The 22334-nt window shown below is 33.8% G+C and overlaps 1 protein-coding gene across 2 annotated transcripts in view; it reads left to right on the top strand.

Moving 5' to 3' along the window:
• The first annotated feature begins 673 nt into the window (after positions 1 to 673).
• LOC123673894 (ATP-dependent translocase ABCB1) overlaps positions 674 to 22334 on the top strand; it is a 29503-nt gene continuing 7842 nt past the window's right edge. The window contains exons 1-14 of one of the 2 annotated variants that reach the window (XM_045608642.1): positions 674 to 861; positions 3654 to 3742; positions 6292 to 6349; positions 6408 to 6695; positions 7636 to 7736; positions 7790 to 7961; positions 8461 to 8763; positions 10559 to 10783; positions 10891 to 11016; positions 12783 to 13157; positions 13837 to 14103; positions 15196 to 15360; positions 20753 to 20857; positions 20910 to 21071. In XM_045608642.1, coding sequence (XP_045464598.1) covers positions 3672 to 3742; positions 6292 to 6349; positions 6408 to 6695; positions 7636 to 7736; positions 7790 to 7961; positions 8461 to 8763; positions 10559 to 10783; positions 10891 to 11016; positions 12783 to 13157; positions 13837 to 14103; positions 15196 to 15360; positions 20753 to 20857; positions 20910 to 21071 — 2418 coding nt within the window. In that variant the 5' untranslated portion in view covers positions 674 to 861; positions 3654 to 3671. Of the gene's footprint in view, positions 862 to 2735; positions 2871 to 3653; positions 3743 to 6291; positions 6350 to 6407; positions 6696 to 7635; positions 7737 to 7789; positions 7962 to 8460; positions 8764 to 10558; positions 10784 to 10890; positions 11017 to 12782; positions 13158 to 13836; positions 14104 to 15195; positions 15361 to 20752; positions 20858 to 20909; positions 21072 to 22334 lie in introns of those variants that run through there. The other variant, XM_045608641.1, reaches the window with a different exon arrangement.

Genomic DNA, 22334 nt, shown 5'->3' with positions numbered 1-22334 from the left:
AGAAATACCCAATATTTTCAAAAAATTCGATCTGAATCAGATTTTGGGTAAGTATATGAGAAAATAAATTTTTCAAGCTTCATTCAAAATTTCGTGTTGGTAGGTAGTGTTATGCAGAATACCAAAAAAATAAGGGGAGCACTGATGCGCACACAGTACTGCGTTTCTTCAAGGGAGCAATTAGGGCATAAATGAAAGAACCAAGTCTTCAAAAAACCCTGACTTAGTTATTATTGAATTGATTAATTATTAAAAAAAAATTCAATTTAGTGAAAGTGGAGTTTTCTTTCAGATACCTCTACTTATCTCTCCTCAGAGTTGGAAATTGTAAAGTCTTGTACAAGTTAGAAAAAGTATAGAAAATATACTAATAGTTTGGTAAGTCACGATGATGTGACAATTCTTCATCGAGTTGATAATATTCATGGAATATTACTCATGTAACTTGCAAAAAAGATAAATCATCATGTACATTGATAAGGGGAACTCTCTAGCCTTATCTCTGGAAAACCGGCTAGTAACGATTCTTCTAATAAAACTTTCTTGATTCTAACACTTTTTCGACTTTTGTGCAGTTATTATGTATTCATGGATATTTTCTATATCGACAGCTGAACTGAACAGTTTCCATAAAATATGGATTTAGATCTTCTTCACACTCGAATCAGATTAGACGGCAACTCTGTGAAACAATATTTTTACACATCAATTGTTCAATAGATTAGATAGAAGATAAGAACATGATTTGTACAATACATTCATTCCTGTATCTCTAGTGAAAAATTTATATATCAATGATTATATTTATGTTCTTTTAGTTTGTTTTGTGATTGTCCAGTTCCGCGTGTTGTCCAAAAATAGGTAAGCTCTCAATTTGACTATGAATTTCTCAGAGCAAAACGTTGTGAACCTTGTGAAATAGCAATTTTTTTTGCTGAATGTAAATTGAAAATTCTTTTTGTCAAATAATTTTATTTATTCATTTGGCTGTAATGTTTTCTTGGCATTATTTGTAATTTATGAGTCTACCCTATTTTTCACAATAGAGTTGTTTTTACAAACTAATCTAACCTCAAATCTGAATGGATTTCTTGTATCATGTAAAAGGGATAAGCTGTTGGATTAGGTTACTATACATTGTATCAATAAGGCTTTGTATTAATGATTTAGTTTCATCATTTAAGGGCGATCAAGTAAATATAACCCACAAATATTAATAAACCTATCCATTCAATCCAAATAATTCATAACACTCTATAATAACAATTATGTCTGGGTTCAGTCGTGCTAAAAAGGATATTCTTAAATAAATCCTTGACCTTGATGGAAAGAAATATTGCATCTTAAGTTACTGGCTTCGAGAATTCAGAATTTTTTCATATCAAGAATAACTGAATGTACAATTTTCAGCTTCATGTCAGAAAATGTTTTCAAAACAGTGTAAAACATTACATAAAATTATTTCGAATGTTTTTTCCTGAAGTTAATCGAATATATCTGCACTTGATTTGTAAATTGCAAATCTTGATATTTTAGGTTAACCAAATTTATAATTCATGAAAAAATTCATTAACAATTATTATGAGAAGAAAAATTGTTTCGCACTTGATTTGTAAATCTTAATATTTTAGATTAACCACACTGTATTTGAAGATAATTTATGAAAAAATTTATATATAATTATTATGAGAAAAAAAATTTTTATTGCTCATTTTACTCATTTTAACGAGACCAGATTTCTTAAATGAAATTTTAATAAAAAATTCATCCAATAAAAACAAAAATGAGATATCTAATAAGATATATAATTTTTTGTTTTTAAAATTAAAAGATCGGATTCTCTCCAATTGAAAAACTTCGGAATTTTTTGAAAGATTTAGGTATTACTTCATTTCTATCAGTACTGAGATTTAGTTGAGTTCCATCTCTGGGTTGCTTCTTCCGAATTTCGACCTAAATATTCAGGATATCAGAACTTTGAAAGTTTGAGGACTAAGAATTTTAATTAATAAGATGTTCAAAATGCCTACCGTTCATTTCAAAACTGTAATGGTGTTTTTGTCCTAAACTTTCTCTTGAATTTTGTAAATTTATCAAAAATACTTCTTGAAATTTGCAGTTTGATTACAACTGTGTGCTTCGAAGTGTTGATGAAAACATTGGATAAGAAATTTATAAATTCTCAGATACAAACATTTTCAGCATCTCAATACTTAGGATTCGTCCAGAAACTGGACCTCTTATTGTTCTTCACCCATCAATTCCAACGAGTTTTTTTACACCAAAACGAACAGAAAACTTTGACCATTTTCATAAATTAGATGCAAAACCTCGATTTCTTATCATTTGAGATTTTTGAGGGGGTTATTACATTTAGTGGGACTATCGTAGCTACAATAATTTTCATCATAAGATGTCTCCCTGAAAATAGAAATTGGCGTCTAAGAAAATATCCGACTCAATAGTTTTATGTGGACTCCACTGTATGTATAAAGTTCACTTTTTCTTTCATTTGATATTTTTACATTCAATTAGATATATTCTGTTCCCCAACATAGGGTAAATATTGAACAGCTTTATAGGTCACTAAGACTGTAAGACTTCTTGTCATTTAGAAAAATGAATTCTTGGATTAACCTCACAAATTTAGGATGGGGTCTTATAATTATGATTTTTCATTGTGATGATTCAATAAAATTTTTCTTATCAGGATGATACATGAAATCTCAAGTACTAGTAAGATTCGAGATAGATTTTTAAATTGTTCGTTTGATCATATTGTCGTCGAATAATAGAGAATGCACAGTAATCAAATATTAGTTCTGATAATCTGGTAAATGTTTGGGAAAATTCAAATTCAAATAAAGAAGGTAAGCCTTTCATTCTTCTTCTGACAGAATCTATAGCTGCCACGACTATATCGAAAAATTAATCCTTGAACCTTTTTGAATGTCAACGTACAATAAACTATCTTGAAAATATACATATTGAAATACTTGCAAAGAAAAATCACTATCGCCTTAACATCAAGAAAAGGTGGGTATTACTGTAGTTTATTTGTATTGCTATGCCTTCTTTGAAATAATGAGTAATCTGATTTTATACGGAAACAACTTTAAAAAATGGGAATAATTTCATCATATCTAAATAATAGAGTGGACTGCATTCTCAGTTCCTACCAACGTAGTATAACTCTTCATCAAAAAAACTTCAGGGGTGCAAGTCCTTCGGTTGATAAAAAATTTCTTATTCTTAGGTAATACTATTTAACATTTGTTTATAGTAATGTATGTTTTCAGAAAACTAAGAATTTAATATGAGGTAATATTCTTATATTTTCTAAACTTTTAATTTTGTTATATTAGTATTTTTTTCTTTAGAAATGAATGTAATATCACAGTTGGCTAGGTTCATAAATGTGAACTCTTTGCCTATGGACCATAGTGTTCACATTTATAAACCTATCCGACTGCGATTTTATATTCATTTATAAAGAAAAAAATAATAATATAAAGAAAAAAAATAATAATATAAAAAAAAATTTAAAAGTTTAAGAAATATAAAAATATTAATATTAAATCCTCTGTTTTCTGACCTAACATCATTTTCTCCATGCACTATGTGTTATTTAACGAAATATACTTCTATTTCAGGTTTTACGATAAGTGAAAATGAAGTCCAAACAACTTGACCTTGTGCAAGCTGAGAAAAATGGAAATGGAAAGAAATCAGTTTTAGAACCGTAAGTTTATGCGATTATTTTCGCTGCTATCTATAGCAATCGGTATCATATCATCGGAAGAATTCAATATACAAGGTGTATTGATTTATTATTTTCTAAAAAACATAAAAATTTGGAATCTTTCGAGGAAAAAAAATTCAACTCCTCGATCGATTAGCATAAATGCTAACTCATTGTCCTACCCATAGAGTAATGAACTTAAATAAATATAATAAACTATATTCATTACTCTGAAGTTCTACCGATTTCATTGCCACAGATTCGAACTTGAACTTGGATAAATTTACCTGGTCAGTGAAATGTACCGCAAAGTGGAAAGTTTCCTCACCATTGTATCTGACTCATATTCGATAGAATTGAAATCCGATAAACGGGGTGGCCACGAAAAATCCTTAAAGCCTTCTTCTTAGAATGGAAGGCTTTAGAATGTTCATTATCTTCGGGAAAAAGAATCTGTATATGTATATCAATACGCATTTTCAATTTAATTGATTCATGTTGCTCAGTTCTCGGTTGCAGAAACTCTTGTATTGAACTCCTCAATTTTTTATGTTTATATTTCAACGATAGGACTAAATGAATGTGGTAAAAACAGTATCGGAGATTCAATGAAATTAAATTTTATGATTTTCGAGAAGAGCTCTCTCGACATTCAGTGGAAGATGATTTCCTGATATTTGAAATCAGCACATCCTTAAACATAAACCGGAAGTTCGAGAGAAGGTTAATTCTTCTTCTCGAACGATTTCATAGTATGGTCTTCAATAATAAGCGTAAGATGACTTTATTGAATATTATGGTTAAAATAGAGTCAATATTTGTTTATTGAAGATAAATAATATAATTTATTGTCATTGTACTTCTCAATTACAGATTTCTATTGATAAGTGTGAGTTATTTGTTTATCGAAATAATTATTTGGGAGATTATCACACAATGATGGGAGACAGATGTTACAACTTTTTTTATCTCCTCATCGCCATAGATGATTGTTTAATTTCGAATTGCTTCGATTCATACTGAGGCTATTTCATAATAATAATGTCTGGGTTCAGTCGTGCTAAATAGGATATTCTTACATAAATCCTTGACCTTGATGGAGAAAAATATTGCATCTTAAGATATCTACTGGCTTCGAGAATTCAGAATTTTTTCATATCAAGAATGACTAAATGTTCAATTTTCAGATTCATGTCAGAAAATATTTTCAAAACAGTGTAAAACATTACATTAAATTATTTCGAAAGTTTTTTTCTGAAGTTAATCAAATATATCCGCACTTGATTTTTAAATTGCAAATCTTCGATCAACCGTTCAACTCGATATTTAAATCAAAATTAATGGTGTATCCGAATAAGAACTTGAAAAAGTACATGAACGCGAAATATTGAAATATACATAGTATATCCGAAGTCACTTGGAGAAAACCAGAATGTTTTGATTATACAAGGGTTGTCCACATTTTCAACAATTCATTAGAAGTCAGGGTATTTATTGCATAACAGTACTTTTAAATGAACCCTGGTATTACACAGATCGTCTCTGGAACCAGAATCTGTAGATAAGGTTGTTTCTATTGGCTAATATAGTCCACATTCCACCGCATGCTGATTTGATTACTTTCATTAACTGCAGCTGTCACTTCTTTATTATCTTTCTTAAGATTTGCATACACCCATAGACCAGTGCGGTCCGTAGATGGATGAATAAAATGAGCATTTTTACTCAGTTTCAGTTTGTTGTGTGACTGTTGTTATTCCTTTTTATTTGGCTAAAGTATATATTGAAAATCACTTCATTAGGCCAGAATATTTCTAATAGTCATGAGTTTTTCAAGTTACCAGTTTAGTAGGGAGCAGGATCAGTTGTTTTACCAGTCGTTTTGAGTACGCTAGTTCATGGTCATATGAAATAGTAGGTTTATGTCGATTTGGTCACTTTCATTGCTCGAAATAAGTAGTACACGTGATGTCGCGTGTCAATTGGAGGGAGTTTTGCTCATCTTCCTTATCTCATCATTAGAACTGGCTAGGGGAATTATTAAGAGTCATTGAAAAATTTTCATCAAATACCGACGAAGGATTCTACAGTCATCGAGAAAATGAGAGAGGTTTTAAATGTTTTCGACGATTATATTTGGCAAAACTCTGTGATACATGTTGAAATATTGAAGATGAATATTTTGCGATTTTTGTCGGTTTCGTCAACAATATCGATGGCCTCCTTGGATTTATTCATTTATTTATTTCCGTGACCACGCAAAACCAACGATTTCGAGATTTCATGCTGATTGCATCATCAGAATCATAACAAAAACCAAAAAAAAAAATATAAAAAAAAGGAAAATACTCTTGAACCCTTCAAGACCATATAGCTGTATATAGGTAGGTATATATGTGGTCTCCAAGGGTGCAATTGGCGCATGAATGAGATGGCGCTCAAATGCTTCCGACTTCATGTCACTTCACTCACTTTCTCCAATATTATTACCTCCAAAAATTCTTCTTTGGGATCAGAATTTGGATTGTTAACCGAAAATTCTGTTACAGAGATCTGTCGATGCCGGAAAAAATCAATGAACCTCCCCCTATAGGATATTTCCAAATGGTAAGTCATAAAAATTTCAATAAATTCCTAATTTCTTATTCAATAATAATTTTTTCAGTTTCGATACACAACTATGATGGACAAGATTATTATATTTATTGGTGTAATTGCCACAGTTCTCATGTCTGGTGTTCAACCATTGAACAATTTATTTTTCGGTGATCTTACACAAAACATAGTCGAGTACGTGCAGGCTATGAATAGTACTTCCGATCACACTAAAGTTCTGGACAAATTTTTAGACGACATAACATTATTTGCAATCCAAATGGCAGGTATTGGTCTCGCCATGTTGATTTTGGGATATATATCGATGGAATCTTTCAGTTATACAGCATCGAAACAGGTGAGTGGAAATTTTGAAGAGAATGCAGAAATTGAAATCACCCACCTGTTAAGATTTAACAAAATTAATTTAAGTATTTTAAACTGGATCGGAAGTGATGCTCGTCATTAAATTTGATGTAGGTATACAACATATTCTAAAGATTCGTAGTTTTATTCAATTTTAACACGTGAATAAAGAAATTATTTATAAATATTAATAGCTTCTTAGAAATAATTGTGGATAAAGCAGATTGAGTCGCTTCCCCAATGTTTTGCGGTACATCGTTCCTCAAATGGGACATAACACTTTATTTAAACTTAGAAAAAAAGAGAAGAAATATTTGAAAAAAAAACAATTTTTCTTTTCCTCTTCTTTCAAAAATAGGGTTTTATCGTTTATATCGACGTATTCATCTATTTTCTTTACGTAACTCGGAAGCAGTTATTTGAGGGTATTTAATGCAATTTTAATGAGTATAATATAATGAAATAGTATATTGTGCAACAAGTGGGGAAAGTCCAACTTTTCTCGCGAGTGTGGAAGTTCGTGTGTTTGCGGCACTCGCCTTTCAGGCTCGTGCCGCAAACACACGAGCGATAAAAGGACTTTCTCCACATGTTGCACACTATACTTTTCCTACAACTGCACAAATTTCAATAATTCAAGATGAACTTGATTCAAATCAAAATGGCCTTCGTTGACAGTATGTGCTAATTTATTGCGTTTCTATAGAAACGACTCAAATGCCCAATTTCATTGGTCTACCAAGCGAGGTGTTGGCAAAGTGCCGTGAGGAATAATATTTCCCACAGTATGAGCAATACATAGTTTTGGAATTGAGTAAGCTGTGGAGAATACGCTACTTTTCATAGCAGTTGTAGGAAAAACAATGTGATTTCATTGATACGCCAAATTAAAAATATGATAGATTGTAAATGAAGTGAATATATTCTTGCAGATTTTCAAAATACGAAGTCAATACACCGAAATGGCTATGAAGCAAGATATTTCATGGTATGACCAACATCAAACAGGAGATTTCGCTTCCAAAATGTCAGAGTATGTAAATAAATCTATGCTTCCCATAGAAATCTAATTGTGATTTTTTTCAGCGATCTGAATAAACTAGAAGAAGGTCTAGGTGATAAAATTCCAATGTTCATTTACATGCAGGCTGTCTTCGTGGCATCACTGATTCTGGCTTTTGTACAAGGCTGGGAGTTAGCATTAGTTTGTCTGACGTCCTTGCCTCTATCGATGATCTGTATTGGTATTATAGGATGTGTAAGTGAAGCTTTGTAGTAGTCATAATACAGAGGGTACAAAGAAAAATGAGAGATTTCTTGGATAATTTCAAGAGAAAATGTCTTGTTTTCGAGATACAGGGAGTTTTTTGGAGTCCTACTTTTTGCGATGAATTTACCGAATCGAATTTTTTTAGTTAAAATAAATATACATAGAGCACCTGCAGAGGTCAATGAATAAAAGTATCCAATTTTGAACTACACTTTTTTGAAGCAATATTATAAATATTCAAGCACATTACAGTGTGCAACGAAGAAAACTTCAATTCTTACATCAGATCATTATTTATTATTGGTTTCCTTTGGAGGAACGAGAGGAAATGTGAATATAAAAAAGTGTGAATCAATTCACTAATATGAATGTTGTAGTTCCTTATTCTGAACAAAGACAACTTCAACATCTTCAAGGCCATAACTGGCGCAAAAATGAAACTCTTGACGACCAGTCAGTGAATTTCACGATTTTTTTAAAATTTTAGCTGTCAACTAAACTGGCGAAAAAAGAATCTGATGCTTATGGATCAGCAGGAGCAATTGCAGAAGAAGTTTTGGGAACAATCAGAACAGTTCTAGCGTTTGGAGGTCAATCAAAGGAAATAGAACGATACGACAAAAATTTGATTCATGCCAAGAAGAATAACATCTTTCGTAATTCTCTCACCGGAATAGGATTCGGTCTGCTCTGGTTTTTCATCTATTGCAGTTATGCCCTTGCTTTTTGGTACGGAGTTGGACTTGTCATCAATGATCCAACGCATTATAACGCAGGAACAATGATAACGGTAAGGTTTTCTATTATATCAATCAATTCTGTATCAATACTCGAGGTAAACATATAGGTTGAGAACTAAAGGGTGTTTTTTTTAGACCTATAGAACTTTAAATTGCAATAAAACAACGATGGATTATTCGATTGACATGAATTTTATTTATCCACAAGATAATCTTGTGGCATTACATTTTAAATATGATTTCTGGCATATGACTGCCACGGCTGGCTCGGATGTAGTCCAATCTGGACGTCCAATTTTCGATGCCTTTTTCCAACATTTGTGGCCGTATATCGGCAATAACACGGCGAATGTTGTCTTCCAAATGGCCAAGGGTTCGTGGCTTATCCGCATAGACCAATGACTTTACATAGCCCCACAGAAAGTAGTCTAGCGGTGTTAAATCACAAGATCTTGGAGGCCAATTCACAGGTCCAAAACGTGAAATTAGGCGGTCACCAAACTTGTCTTTCAATAAATCGATTGTGGCACGAGCTGTGTGACATGTTGCGCCGTCTTGTTGGAACCACAGCTTCTGGACATCATGGTTGTTCAATTCAGGAATGAAAAAGTTAGTAATCATGGCTCTATACCGATCACCATTGACTGAAACGTTATGGCCATCATCGTTTTTGAAGAAGTACGGACCAATGATTCCACCAGCCCATAAAGTGCACCAAACAGTCAGTTTTTCTGGATGTAACGGTGTTTCAACATACACTTGAGGATTAGCTTCACTCCAAAAGCGGCAGTTTTGTTTGTTGACGTAGCCATTCAACCAGAAGTGCGCTTCATCGCTAAACAAAATAAAATGAACGTAGTGCACGATACGTATTCCGCACAGAACCATTATTTTCGAAATAAAATTGCACTATTTGCAAGCGTTGTTCAGGCGTGAGTGTATTCATGATGAATTGATAAACCAAACTGAGAATAAATCACTTGACACCTGTTAAATCGGTCGCCATCTTGAACAGTAATGCCAACTTAAAGTTATATACCTCGAAAAAAAAACACCCCATATTTAGAGGGGCACTACGTGGATATAGAAAACCGTGAGAGATACCGGGTGGCTTAAATTACAAAAAAGTTGCGTTATTTAGGGATGAGTGTGTTGGTGTTAACGGTTTTCGATATCCCTGTAGTGCGACGGAAAATTTTTTGAAAAAAAAAAATTATGACTTTATTGAAATTTAACCGAACATTAGATTTGTTGCTGTTCTCTTCTATAGATTATTATCTATTGCCTATCGTGGGCATCTCGGGCTGATTTAAATCCTATATTGTAAACGGGTCAATTATAATGTTATAGTCATTATAGCACTTTTTGCAAAAGTTTGGACAAAACGTACCTCATTGTCTTCACCATTGCTTCTTTAAATTTCGGTACCGTCTTTCTTTCTCATATTGACCTCTCAATCTTTTAGTATCAACGTCAATTCTTCTAAGCTCCTATGTTCATTCAATTCATATTCTAGGTAGCAGCAAAAATCCATAAATATTCCCCAAATATATTTCTGACTGTATGTTGCATTTCTGAGAGTTTTTCTTCGATTAGCGCATTAATACTTTGTCATACTTCGAACATACGCATTGCCAAAACTTGACGATAATAAAGCAGAATTTGAAAATATTTTTGATTTGTAGACCTATAGCTCTACTACAATTTTGCTATCTTCTGATAGATAGCTACAACAATCGAAGTGGGTTAGCCATTTTTACCTATTTAGAGTTGAACATATCTGAATATCCTTAGTTTGATTAACTTGTAGATATTGCACTAGTATTATAACAATAATTTTTTCAGGTTTTCTTCTCTGTGATGAATGCATCTATGAACTTTGGGTTTTCTTCCACATACATCGAGATATTCTCAAAAGCGAAGGCATCTGGCAGTAAAATTTTCGCAATTATAGATACAGTTCCAGTGATCAATCTTTCAATCAATAATGGGAAAAAAATCGATTCGATGAAAGGCAATATCGAATTCAAAAATGTTAAATTTCACTACCCTACTAGAAAAACTGTGCCTGTAAGCTTTCTGTTTTTTTCATTGAGTAATTTATTGTGTGATAATGTACACTTTTTTAATTAAAGGATACAGATTTTCTTCAATAACTGGAATGTGATATTTTTCAGATACTTACTGGTTTGGATATGGAAATAAAATCTGGGGAGACAGTAGCTCTTGTTGGTAGCTCAGGGTGTGGTAAATCCACTTGTATTCAAATGCTTCAACGTTTTTACGATCCAATTGAAGGAGACGTGAGTATACCTATTTATAGATGAAAGTTTGGTACAGATTGCAAATGATATTAATCAACAAAATATTTCAATCTACCAATATTCTATTATCATCTACTTTTCTTCGATAAGAAAGAATCTAAAATCCGTCATAACAATCATGGATCCCACAAAACTTTGATCGATCATCAAATTCGTTGATTGTAGCCTGAAATCTATGGAAATGATTTTTATCATTTGTGCGTCATAATTCGTCTAGATACTATGAACTGAAAAATAAGAGAAATATGAAGATTAGAACACCGTGTTTCAAAGGTTGCTATCTACAAAAGTCTATTCATTTTAGGTTTAATTTTCGTAAGTAATTGCACAAGTGCATCAAAATTACCGATAATTTTGCATGACAGGGTGTTGTCATAAGTAATTGCACAAGTGCATCAAAAAACCGATAATTTTGCATGACAGCGTGTTGTCATAAGTAATTGCACAAGTGCATCAAAATTACCGATAATTTTGCATGACAGCGTGTTGTCATAAAAACTGCATGAGTTCATTTTCATTTTTGGAGAATGAGCCAAAATGAAAATGACCGAATGCAGTTTTTCAAAGAAAACACGCTGGAATGCGAAATTATCCGGTCATTTTGATGCACGAGTGTAATTCGGGGGAATATTTCCCGAATAAACTGTTAACTTGTCAAAGTGACATAGATTCCATAGATGCCATAGATTCCAACTGTGTAAGATGCATAGAAACTATGCATCTATGAACAGAGCAATTATCGCAGGGCTATTTCGCTTCCTACAATGCAATTATCGTAAGTAATTGCACAAGTGCATCAAAATTACCGATAATTTTGCATGACAGCGTGTTGTCATAAAAACTGCATGAGTTCATTTTCATTTTTGGAGAAAGAGCCCGACACCGAAGGTGGAGGGCTCTTTCTCCAAAAATGAAAATGACCGAATGCAGTTTTTCAAAGAAAACACGCTGGAATGCGAAATTATCCGGTCATTTTGATGCACGAGTGTAATTCGGGGAATATTTCCCGAATAAACTGTTACATCACTTGTCAAACTGATGTAGAATGGAATTGCCATAGATTCGAACTGTGTAAGATGCATAGAAACTATGCATCTATGAACAGAACAATTATCGCAGTGCAGTTTCGCTTCCTACAATGCAATTATCGCTGTAATTTTCGATAATTGTTCTCCACATACATAGAATTTTTGACAGGAGGGAAATATTCGTAAGTAATTGCACAAGTGCATTAAAATTACCGATAATTTTGCATGACAGCGTGTTGTCATGAAAACTGCATGAGTTCATTTTCATTTTTGGAGAAAGACACCGAAGGTGGAGGGCTCTTCCTCCAAAAATGAAAATGACCGAATGCAGTTTTTGAAAGAAAACACGAAGGAATGCGAAATTATCCGGTCATTTTGATGCACGAGTGTAATTCGGGGGAATATTTCCCGATTAAACTGTTACATCACTTGTCAAACTGATGTAGAATGGAATTGCCATAGATTCGAACTGTGTTAGATGAATAGAAACTATGCATCTATGAACAGTGCAATTATCGCAGGGCTGTTTCGCTTCCTACAATGCAATTATCGCTGTAATTTTCGATAATTGTTCTCCATATAAATAGAATTTTTGATAGGAGGGAAATATTCGCTGTAATTTTCGATAATTGCACTCCATTTACATAGAATTTTTGACAGGAGGGAAATATTCCATTCAATTTTCATATTCTCTACAATTTAATTTTCGATCCACAGATTTTCGTCGATGGACATAATATGAAAGACCTCGATCTGACATGGTACAGAAAGAGTATTGCTGTTGTCGGCCAAGAGCCTGTGCTCTTTGGAGCTTCTATTGAAGAAAACATTCGTTACGGAAACACAGAAGCAACCCTTGATGACATCATCGAAGCTACGAAAAAATCAAATGCATACGACTTCATTTCCGCCCTTCCAAATGGTTTCAAAACTGTGGTAGGAGAAAGAGGAGCTCAGTTATCTGGTGGACAGAAACAGAGAATCGCTATAGCTAGAGCACTGGTCAGGAATCCATGTTTGTTACTCTTGGATGAGGCTACATCAGCCTTGGATAATGAAAGCGAATCTAAGGTGCAGGCAGCGTTAGATTCTGTGAGTACTTTTGATCAGAAATTATCATTTTTTCATTGAATACATTACATTACATTATAAAAGTAGATTGAGGAAGTATACGCAATTTTACATGTCCCCAACATGGTTAGATTACGTTGTCGGATTGTGATATATTTTCAAATCCACAACTTTACTATATCATTATGAATGTATATCATATTGAATGAAAAATATTTATTTGAGTGATTCCCGATTAAATATGCATATTTGAATATTTGGAATCCGATATTTTTCCTAATTGTCGAATTTATAATAAGCAGAATATTTATTATTTTCTGTATCTACCTGCTGAAATCCAAGGTTTGGCAACTTTTGCTCTCCTAGTGTCATCGGTTTTTCACGTCGTTTGGCGCGCTTGAAGTTCATATTCTGAATTTTTGATATATTTAGGTATTTATTTCAATATATTTTGAGTAAATATGAAACGTTGATTCACTATGGGACATAAGAAGTGCATTCTTTTTGGAGAAACTCGCGAATTGAGTGAAATATCCTATCACTGATATGTTTTCATTTCCGCGCGCTTCATGTCAAATTTGATAGTTCTGTTGGGTACAAAATTTGCTTACTGCAAATGACACATGCTCCCTATATCTATGTTTATTACTCTAAGATTGAATATAAACTTCATTGACAATTTTATGATTTTTTACTACAGGCAAGCAAAGAGAGGACAACAGTTATCGTTGCACATAGACTATCGACAATCCGTAATGCTGACAAAATCATTGTGCTTTCCAAAGGAGTTGTCGTTGAACAAGGAACACATGACGAATTAATGGCTCTTAAAAACGAATATTTCAATTTGGTTACGAACCAGGTGGTTGAAAAGAGAGAGAAAACTGAGGAGGATGAAGAAAGAAGGCTCATAAGTGCAAGAGAACTCAAATCTACTGTTTCTATCAATCAAGAAGATTCTGGAAAGGTATGTTCTGGACTTATCGCTCTTATTTTCTGTAGGTTACTGGGAATTGATAACTTGAAAATGAAAATTTTGTTTCTTGCATACAGACTCTTCTGACCTAGAGAAAGATAAAATTGGAAAATAGCGTGAAATAAAAGTTCTCATATCTTCTTCATTACAGGTGCTATAAACTTGAAACAAAAACATTCTACAAGTATTTTTTTTCAGTAGAATGGGTACCTTGGTGTAATTTTTCATTTTTGATTGCAATTAGTTTTGAAGTTATAATTCAAACTTCTGTTTTTTTTCAGATATATAAGTAATACGATATATAAATTTCTTATCAAATTATAAAAATCATCAAAAGTTTCATCTTCACACGCCAAATCAACCAAGTGCCTATGTAAGATAATCTGTAAGATAATTGAAATATTCGGTTGCCACGAAGTTCTCCGGTTTCAACACCGTTAGTTTTTTCCTTTCGTCACATTTAAAAAACAACATTTATCCATTTTGAAGAAAAATGTTGAAAAAATCTAACGGTGCTAAATCCAGAGGCGTTGGTGACCCGCTTAAGAGTGAGTGCCACCACGTTACTGCTTAATTAATTAATTAATTTCCTCTTAAAATCACATTTTTTTAAGGGGTTCTCACGTAATTTCTTCAAACAATAATCTACATTGTAGAATGACGATATTTTTGATTTGCGAACGAAAAAAATTAATGTATGGAGCACTGATATATTTTTAAAATATTCTTGAGAAAAAAAACGACAAAAATCAATTCAAAAGAGGTAAAACTATAATTTTGTGAAAAAAATAATCGACCTTTGTGTGCTTTCCACTACTCATTTGTATGAAAGAAGAAAAATAGAATTTACAACTTCGTACACCGTACAATGTTTGGTCATCGCAGGAGCGCCAGAGGGGAAATGAATGGTTATCTAATGTTTGAAAGCCACGTGGTGGTAATTCCTCTTATATATCCACCCACGAATTTGAAATCACACGATGTCCCCCTACAAATGAAACTTGACCCGTATAGTTCTTTTAAAATATTTCTGTAAACCCACAAAATTTGAGTTGTTTTAAAGAATAACATGTTTTCGAATAGTTTGCAGATGAAGAAGAACCTGATGAAATAGAATCAGTATCATTCCTACAAGTTATAAAAATGAACAAGCCTGAATGGTTCCAAATCTCAATAGCCAGTATAGCTTCCATCATTAGTGGTTTCTCCAGTCCCATATTCGCCATACTGTTTGGAGATGTTGTTGGAGTGAGTAATAATAGCATGCCTAGACAGCTGTCAAAGTATACAGGGTGGCCATTTGAAAACGAAACAGACGAGATTACAGACGAAATAAAGTTTTTCGATAGAAATGCTCGGACAGGTCGATTTCTGTTTCGAGGGGGACAACTTAAGATGTAGGTTACGGACGCATAGCGCTTCAACCCTTGCTGCTACAACCCCCAACCTTAATTTTTGAAAAGGGGAAGATGGGGTGAGTGATACCTCAATTTAAAGGTATTTTTATACTGATTTCAGCACAGTAATTGTTTTTTCATTTTATGCATTAGTTCTCGAAATATTCATGCGTTAGTTAGTTAGGAAGGAAGCCACAGTCATGGTTGTTTTGAAGCTCAAAATGTCGATTTTTCACAAAACACTACAAGTGCCATGAAAGCACTACTTCATTTTTGTTGTTATTATGTTTAGGGAACAATGGCAAGTTAATTTATCCTAGTGGTAACACTGATCATATTCTATGATTGTATCAATGACATGTATTGCGCAGCCGCATATAGTCTTGTCTTGTCTATGAGTAGTACGTCATAAGTTGAATAAAAAAAAAAACTTGGAAGCCGTTGTTCTCCTGTTCTGTTTAAGAATAAAACTTATATTATAAAAGTGTTAAAACAGTTATTCGATCCACTAAACCCACGTTTAAAAACAGGTTATGTGCCCAGTCGTGCAACTGGAATAAAAACAATTTAACGATACGTTTTTCGAGTGTGTGAAAAGTAAAATCGAAAAAACCACGTGTGGTGTAAAATGGCAGATAACACGACCACGACGACATTAAAATTAAATGGTGATAATTGGCCCATATGGAAGTTTCAAACCAGTATTATATTAAAAGGACGAGGTCTTTTCGAGATCGCGGATGGTTCAAGAATAAAACCCAGTTCAGGAGATGAACTTAACAAATGGCTCAAGGACGACGCAAAAACTCAAGAATTGTTGGTTACACGTATGGAAGAAGGTCCTCTAACTCACTTACTGTCATGTGAATCTGCGAAAGAAATGTGGACCAAATTAAAAACGGTATATGATAAAGAATCAGTTGTAAGTGTGCATTTGCTACAACAAAGGTTTTTCATGCTCGACTTTGATTCCTCTGTGAATACATTTATATCCAAAATTGAGGAAATAAAAACCAAATTAAAGACTGCAGGTGAAGTTCTGTCAGATAAAATGATAATTACTAAAATCTTGATGACCTTGCCAGAACATTTTAAACACTTCAGATCAGCATGGGAGTCAGTTCCAGATAAAAATCAAACATTGGAAGAGTTAACCTCTAGATTATTGCTTGAAGAAGAAAGATGCAAAACAGTAGAGTCGACAACAGCACTAGTAAGCAAAACGAGTTCTCAGAATAATCCAACCAAAAAATGCTACATCTGTGCAAAAGCTGGTCACATAGCAAAGAACTGTTACTTTCGAACTAAGAACTCTAAGAATGATAAGGCTGATAAAACAAATAAATTTTGCAGTTACTGCCGAAAACAAGGACATCTAGTTCAGACTTGTTGGATCAAGAAGAAAAAGGAAGAACCGTCGAATAAGAATCCTGTCAAAGAAGAAGTGGAACACAACGCTTTTATGGTATATTCAGATGGTGTAAAATCAGGTGATTGGTACCTTGACTCGGGAGCCACTGAACATATGACATGGGATAGAAGCTTGTTCGAGAAAATGTTCGAGGATCGAACCCCTAGGATGGTGCAAGTTGGAAATGGGCAAACATTGGAGGTAAGAGGATATGGAAATATTAAAATGTGGTCCTATAATGGAAGAAAATTCATTGAAACGTCATTATCGAATGTTTTGTATATACCTGACCTAAAATTTAATTTATTCTCGGCTGGATGTGCTCTTGATAAGGGATATTTCATGTCATCTGATAATTCATCATGTAAGTTTTTTGATAAATATGGAAATATTAGAGCCCAGGCACTAAGACAGAATAAATTATATAAAATGCAGTTCAAGAAGGAAATGTATGAAAACAAAATAGAAAATGAATTAACTAATAATATTTCTGAATGTATGACAGTTAAAAATATAGAAAATTTAGAGACTTGGCATCACAGATTAGCACATCAAAATATTAAGTACATCAAAGATTTCCTTAAAAAAATGAATGTTGAGTATATAAACAATGAATTTATTTGTGAATACTGTTTATCGGGCAAACAACATAAATTAAAATTTCAACATAGTGAATCACGAGCTACTGTACCTTTAGAGCTAGTTCATGCAGATGTGTGTGGTCCTATGGAAACACCTTCGTTAGGAGGAGCTCGATATTTTTTATTATTTAAAGATGACTACACCTCATATAGACATGTTTATTTCCTAAAGCAGAAATCTGAAGTAGCAAAAGCAATTGAAAATTATATATCTATGGCAGAAAGGCAAACTGGTGCAAAGATGAAAGTTTTGAGGACAGACAATGGTTTAGAATTTGTGAACAAACAGGTAACGGAATGTCTGCAAAGCAGAGGTATATGCCACCAACGCACAGTGGTATATACTCCCCAACAAAATGGAAGGGCGGAACGAGAAAACCGAACATTGGTTGAAGCAGCCAGGACAATGTTACATAGCAATAAAAATTTGACAAAAATGTTTTGGGCAGAAGCAATAAATACCGCTACATATGTTCTGAATCGCTCTGGTCCAAGCATTGTTCAGTTTAAAACTCCTTTTGAATTATGGAATCAAAAGGAATATAAGATGGAAAATTTTAATATTTTTGGAAGTAGAGTTTCAGTACTAGTACCTAAGGAAAATAGATTGAAGTGGGACACAAAAAATGAACAAGGATACTTCCTTGGTTATGGAGAAGACACAAAGGGATTTAGAGTGTATTTACCTGATAAAAACAAGGTTGTCATACAGAGGGATGTAATATTCCTACCAGAAAAAGTTCAAGAAACAAAAGGTAAAATAACTGAATTCTGTAATATTGAAGAAAATCAAGACTTGGAGTTAGAAGATACCCAAATTGATAATATTGTACACGATGAAGAGACAATTACCGATGAAGAAGAGTTGGATCCAGAAATCAGTGAAGAAATAGTGAATGGAAGATATAACCTGAGAAGAAACTTAAGAGGAAACCCAAGGTTTGAAGATTTTGAAATGGATTTGGATAGTTTGTTGTTGACAGTTACAGAAGATGACGAACCAACATGCTATGAAGATGCTATGAAAAGCGTTGAGGCTGAGCAATGGAGGAAGGCAATGGAGGAGGAAGTAAAATCGTTGCAAGAAAATGAATCGTTTGAAGTAGTGTGTGATAGTGATGTTAAAAGGCCTGTCATAGAGTGCAAATGGGTGTATAAGAGGAAGAAAGACGAGTTCGGTAGTGTCACGAAATTCAAAGCAAGACTTGTTGCAAAAGGTTTTCAACAGACAATTCCATTAAACGGCGATATTTATAGTCCAGTAGCGAAATTAACTTCTGTAAGAATTTTCTTAGCTATATGCAATAATTTAAATTTCAGGATACATCAACTTGATGTATGTAGTGCTTTTTTAAATGGAGAAATAGATGATGATGTATATATTTTATTACCTAAAGGTTTTAATACTGACACAGGAAAATTTGCAAAGCTAAGGAAGTCCTTATATGGATTACGATCCTCACCAAAAAATTGGTATAAAAAATTTAATGATTTAATGATGACATTGAACTTTGTAAGATCTCAAAATGAATACTGTATTTACTACAAAATTTCAGGCTGTTCAAAGATTTTTGTATTGATCTATGTTGATGATCTATTAATTGCCGGATCAGATGAAAAAGAGGTTGATGATCTAAAAGTTACTTTGAATCAACACTTTAAAATGAAAGACTTAGGAGGTATCAGTTATTTTTTGGGTATGCACATCACACAAAATGTATTGAAAAATGAAATCATAATCAACCAAACTTTATATCTAAAGAAAATGTTGAAAATTTTTAAAATGGAAAACTGTAAACCTTGTAATACCCCTATGGAACCAAATTTTAGACATGATGATCTTAAACGCAAAAATTCTGAAAGTATAGAAATTGAAGAAAGATGTAGAGCAGCAATAGGTTCTATAATGTATGCCATGTTATGCTCTCGCCCAGATCTATGTATAAGCATAAGTATCCTAAGTAGATATCAATCAACTGCAAGTTCACAACTTTGGCAATCGATTAAACGAGTTTTAAGATATGTTCAAAAAACACAAAATTTAAGTTTAGTTTTTAGAAAAACTGATTTTCAGAATGAAATTGAAGGATATGCTGATGCAGATTGGGCTGGGGATAGAACAGACAGGAAATCTACGTCTGGTTATGTATTTAAAGTTTTTGGGTGCACAGTCAGTTGGTGCTCTAGAAAACAATCATCCGTAGCTCTGTCTTCAACAGAAGCGGAATATATAGCTTTAAGCTTAGCCATAAGTGAAGCTTGTTGGCTTAAGAGTTTAATTAGTGATTTAAAAATTTGTGATAGTTTAAATGTCATGATTTATGAAGATAATCAATCGGCTATCAAAGTGTGTAGGAACCCAGAGTTCCACAAGAGACTCAAACATATTGATATTCGTTATCATTTCATTCGAGACAAAATAAATGATAAAACAGTTTCACTAAAGTATATTCCAACCAAACTGCAACTCGCAGATTTGTTCACGAAACCGCTGTCTCTAAGTTCATTCAATAATTTTACAATCAACTGCAATGTATTTTAAGAAATTTTTTTGGGTAACTTACCATTGAGGGGGAGTGTTGTTATTATGTTTAGGGAACAATGGCAAGTTAATTTATCCTAGTGGTAACACTGATCATATTCTATGATTGTATCAATGACATGTATTGCGCAGCCGCATATAGTCTTGTCTTGTCTATGAGTAGTACGTCATAAGTTGAATAAAAAAAAAAACTTGGAAGCCGTTGTTCTCCTGTTCTGTTTAAGAATAAAACTTATATTATAAAAGTGTTAAAACAGTTATTCGATCCACTAAACCCACGTTTAAAAACAATTTTCAAATACTTAGTTGAGAATATTTCGAGAACTAATGCATAAAATGAAAAAACAATTACTCTGCTGAAATCAGTATAAAAATACCTTTCAAATGAGGTATCACTCACCCCATCTTCCCTATTCAAAATTTGGGGGTGAGGGTTGTAGTACCAAGGGTTGAAGCGCTATGCGTCCGTAACCTACATCTTAAGTTGTCCCCCTTGAAACAGAAATCGACCTGTCCGAGCATTTCTATCGAAAAACTTTATTTCGTCTGTAATCTCGTCTGTTTCGTTTTCAAATGGCCACCCTGTATAGTTACAAGATCTCTCTGGTATCTTGTTTAGAAACAGCAATTCACCATTTGTATTTTGCAGGTTTTGAGTAGCACAAAGTCCGATCAAATACGCGACGAAACGAACAAATATTGTTACTATTTTGTAGCCGCTGGATTGATTGTAGGAGCTTCAACCTACATTAGCGTAAGTTCGCAATTTTATATCAATTTCCCATTTGAAACGAACAACATTTTAGATTTACTTCTTTGGTTATGCTGGTGAGCTACTCACATTACGTTTGAGAAGTCAGATGTTCAAAGCCATGTTGAAACAAGAAGTTGGTTGGTATGATAGGAAAGAAAATGGTGTTGGTGCTTTATCTGCCAGATTGTCAGGTGAAGCAGCTCTGGTTCAAGGAGTAAGTATAAACAATAGGAATTTGATTTATTTATTAGGTGTACAACTTTGCTTTCGCATTTTTGCAATAGATGACTGGAGCGGTAAGTGGTAGTCGAAATAAATAGATTGTAGATGTCATACAATTAGCTTAGGTATTTATTGACATAACGCTATCGAATATCAGTCGATTTGTGTCTGCAACATGAAGTTATTCTCAATTAAACATGTCAGTTTACGAGCCAAATCTAGTCATTTGCAAGAGGTTTTAATTTCCTGCTTCAATATGAAGAAATCTGCGGCTGAGGCTTATCGAATGCTCTCAAATACCTATAACGCGGCCGCTAATAGTGAAAGAACGTGCCGAGAGTGGTTTCAACGCTTCAAGAATGGTGATTTTGACGTCGAAGACTAGCATGGAGGTGGAAGATAGAAGGGTTTCGAAGATGCAGAATTGGATACATTACTTGATAAAGACTCAGGTCAAAAGCAACAAGAATTGGCAGGATCATTGGGAGCGATGCAACAAGCCATTTCAAAACGCCTGAAAATCATGGGAATGATTCATAAGCAAATAAATTGGTTGCCGTACGAGTTGAAGCCGAGAGATGTTGAACGGTGTTTGTTTGTTTGTGAACGGCTGCTTGCAAGGTAAAGACGAAAGGAATTTCTGCATCGCATTGTGACTGGAGACGAAAAATGGGTTCATTACGATAATCCCAATAGCAGAAAATCATAGGGATATCCCGGCCATGCTTCCACGTCGTCGGCCAACCCGAATTTTCACGGTTTCAAGGTCATGCTCAGTATTCGGTGTTACCACACGGCGTAGTGTATTATTATTGTTCAAACCCACTGAAACAATCACAGGCGATCGTTATCGAACACAATTAAAGCGTTTGAGCCGAGCATTGAAAGACAAACGGCCGCAATACAACGAGAGACATAATAAAGTGATTTAACAGCAAGACAATGCTCAAACCCATGTTGCGAAAGTGGCCAAAACATACTTGGAAGCGTTGAAATGGGGAGTCCTACTCACCCACCGTATTCTCCAGACGTTGCTCCCTGGGACAGTCACTTGTTTCGATCAATGGCACACGGCCTGGCTGGCCAGCACTTCCGGTCTTTTGAAGTAAAAAATTGGATCGATTCGTGAATCGCTTCAAAGGATGACCAATTTTTTCAACGCGGGATTCGTACGCTGTCCGAAAGATTGGAGGAAGTAGTGGCCATCGATTGACAATACTGTGAATCATAAATGTATAACCAGTTTTCACAATAA

This window comes from Harmonia axyridis, chromosome 2, assembly GCF_914767665.1.
Source record: "Harmonia axyridis chromosome 2, icHarAxyr1.1, whole genome shotgun sequence".
Classification (NCBI taxonomy): Eukaryota; Metazoa; Arthropoda; class Insecta; order Coleoptera; family Coccinellidae; genus Harmonia; species Harmonia axyridis.
Note: the sequence above shows the minus strand (reverse complement) of the source record. Positions and strands in the feature narration are given on the sequence as shown.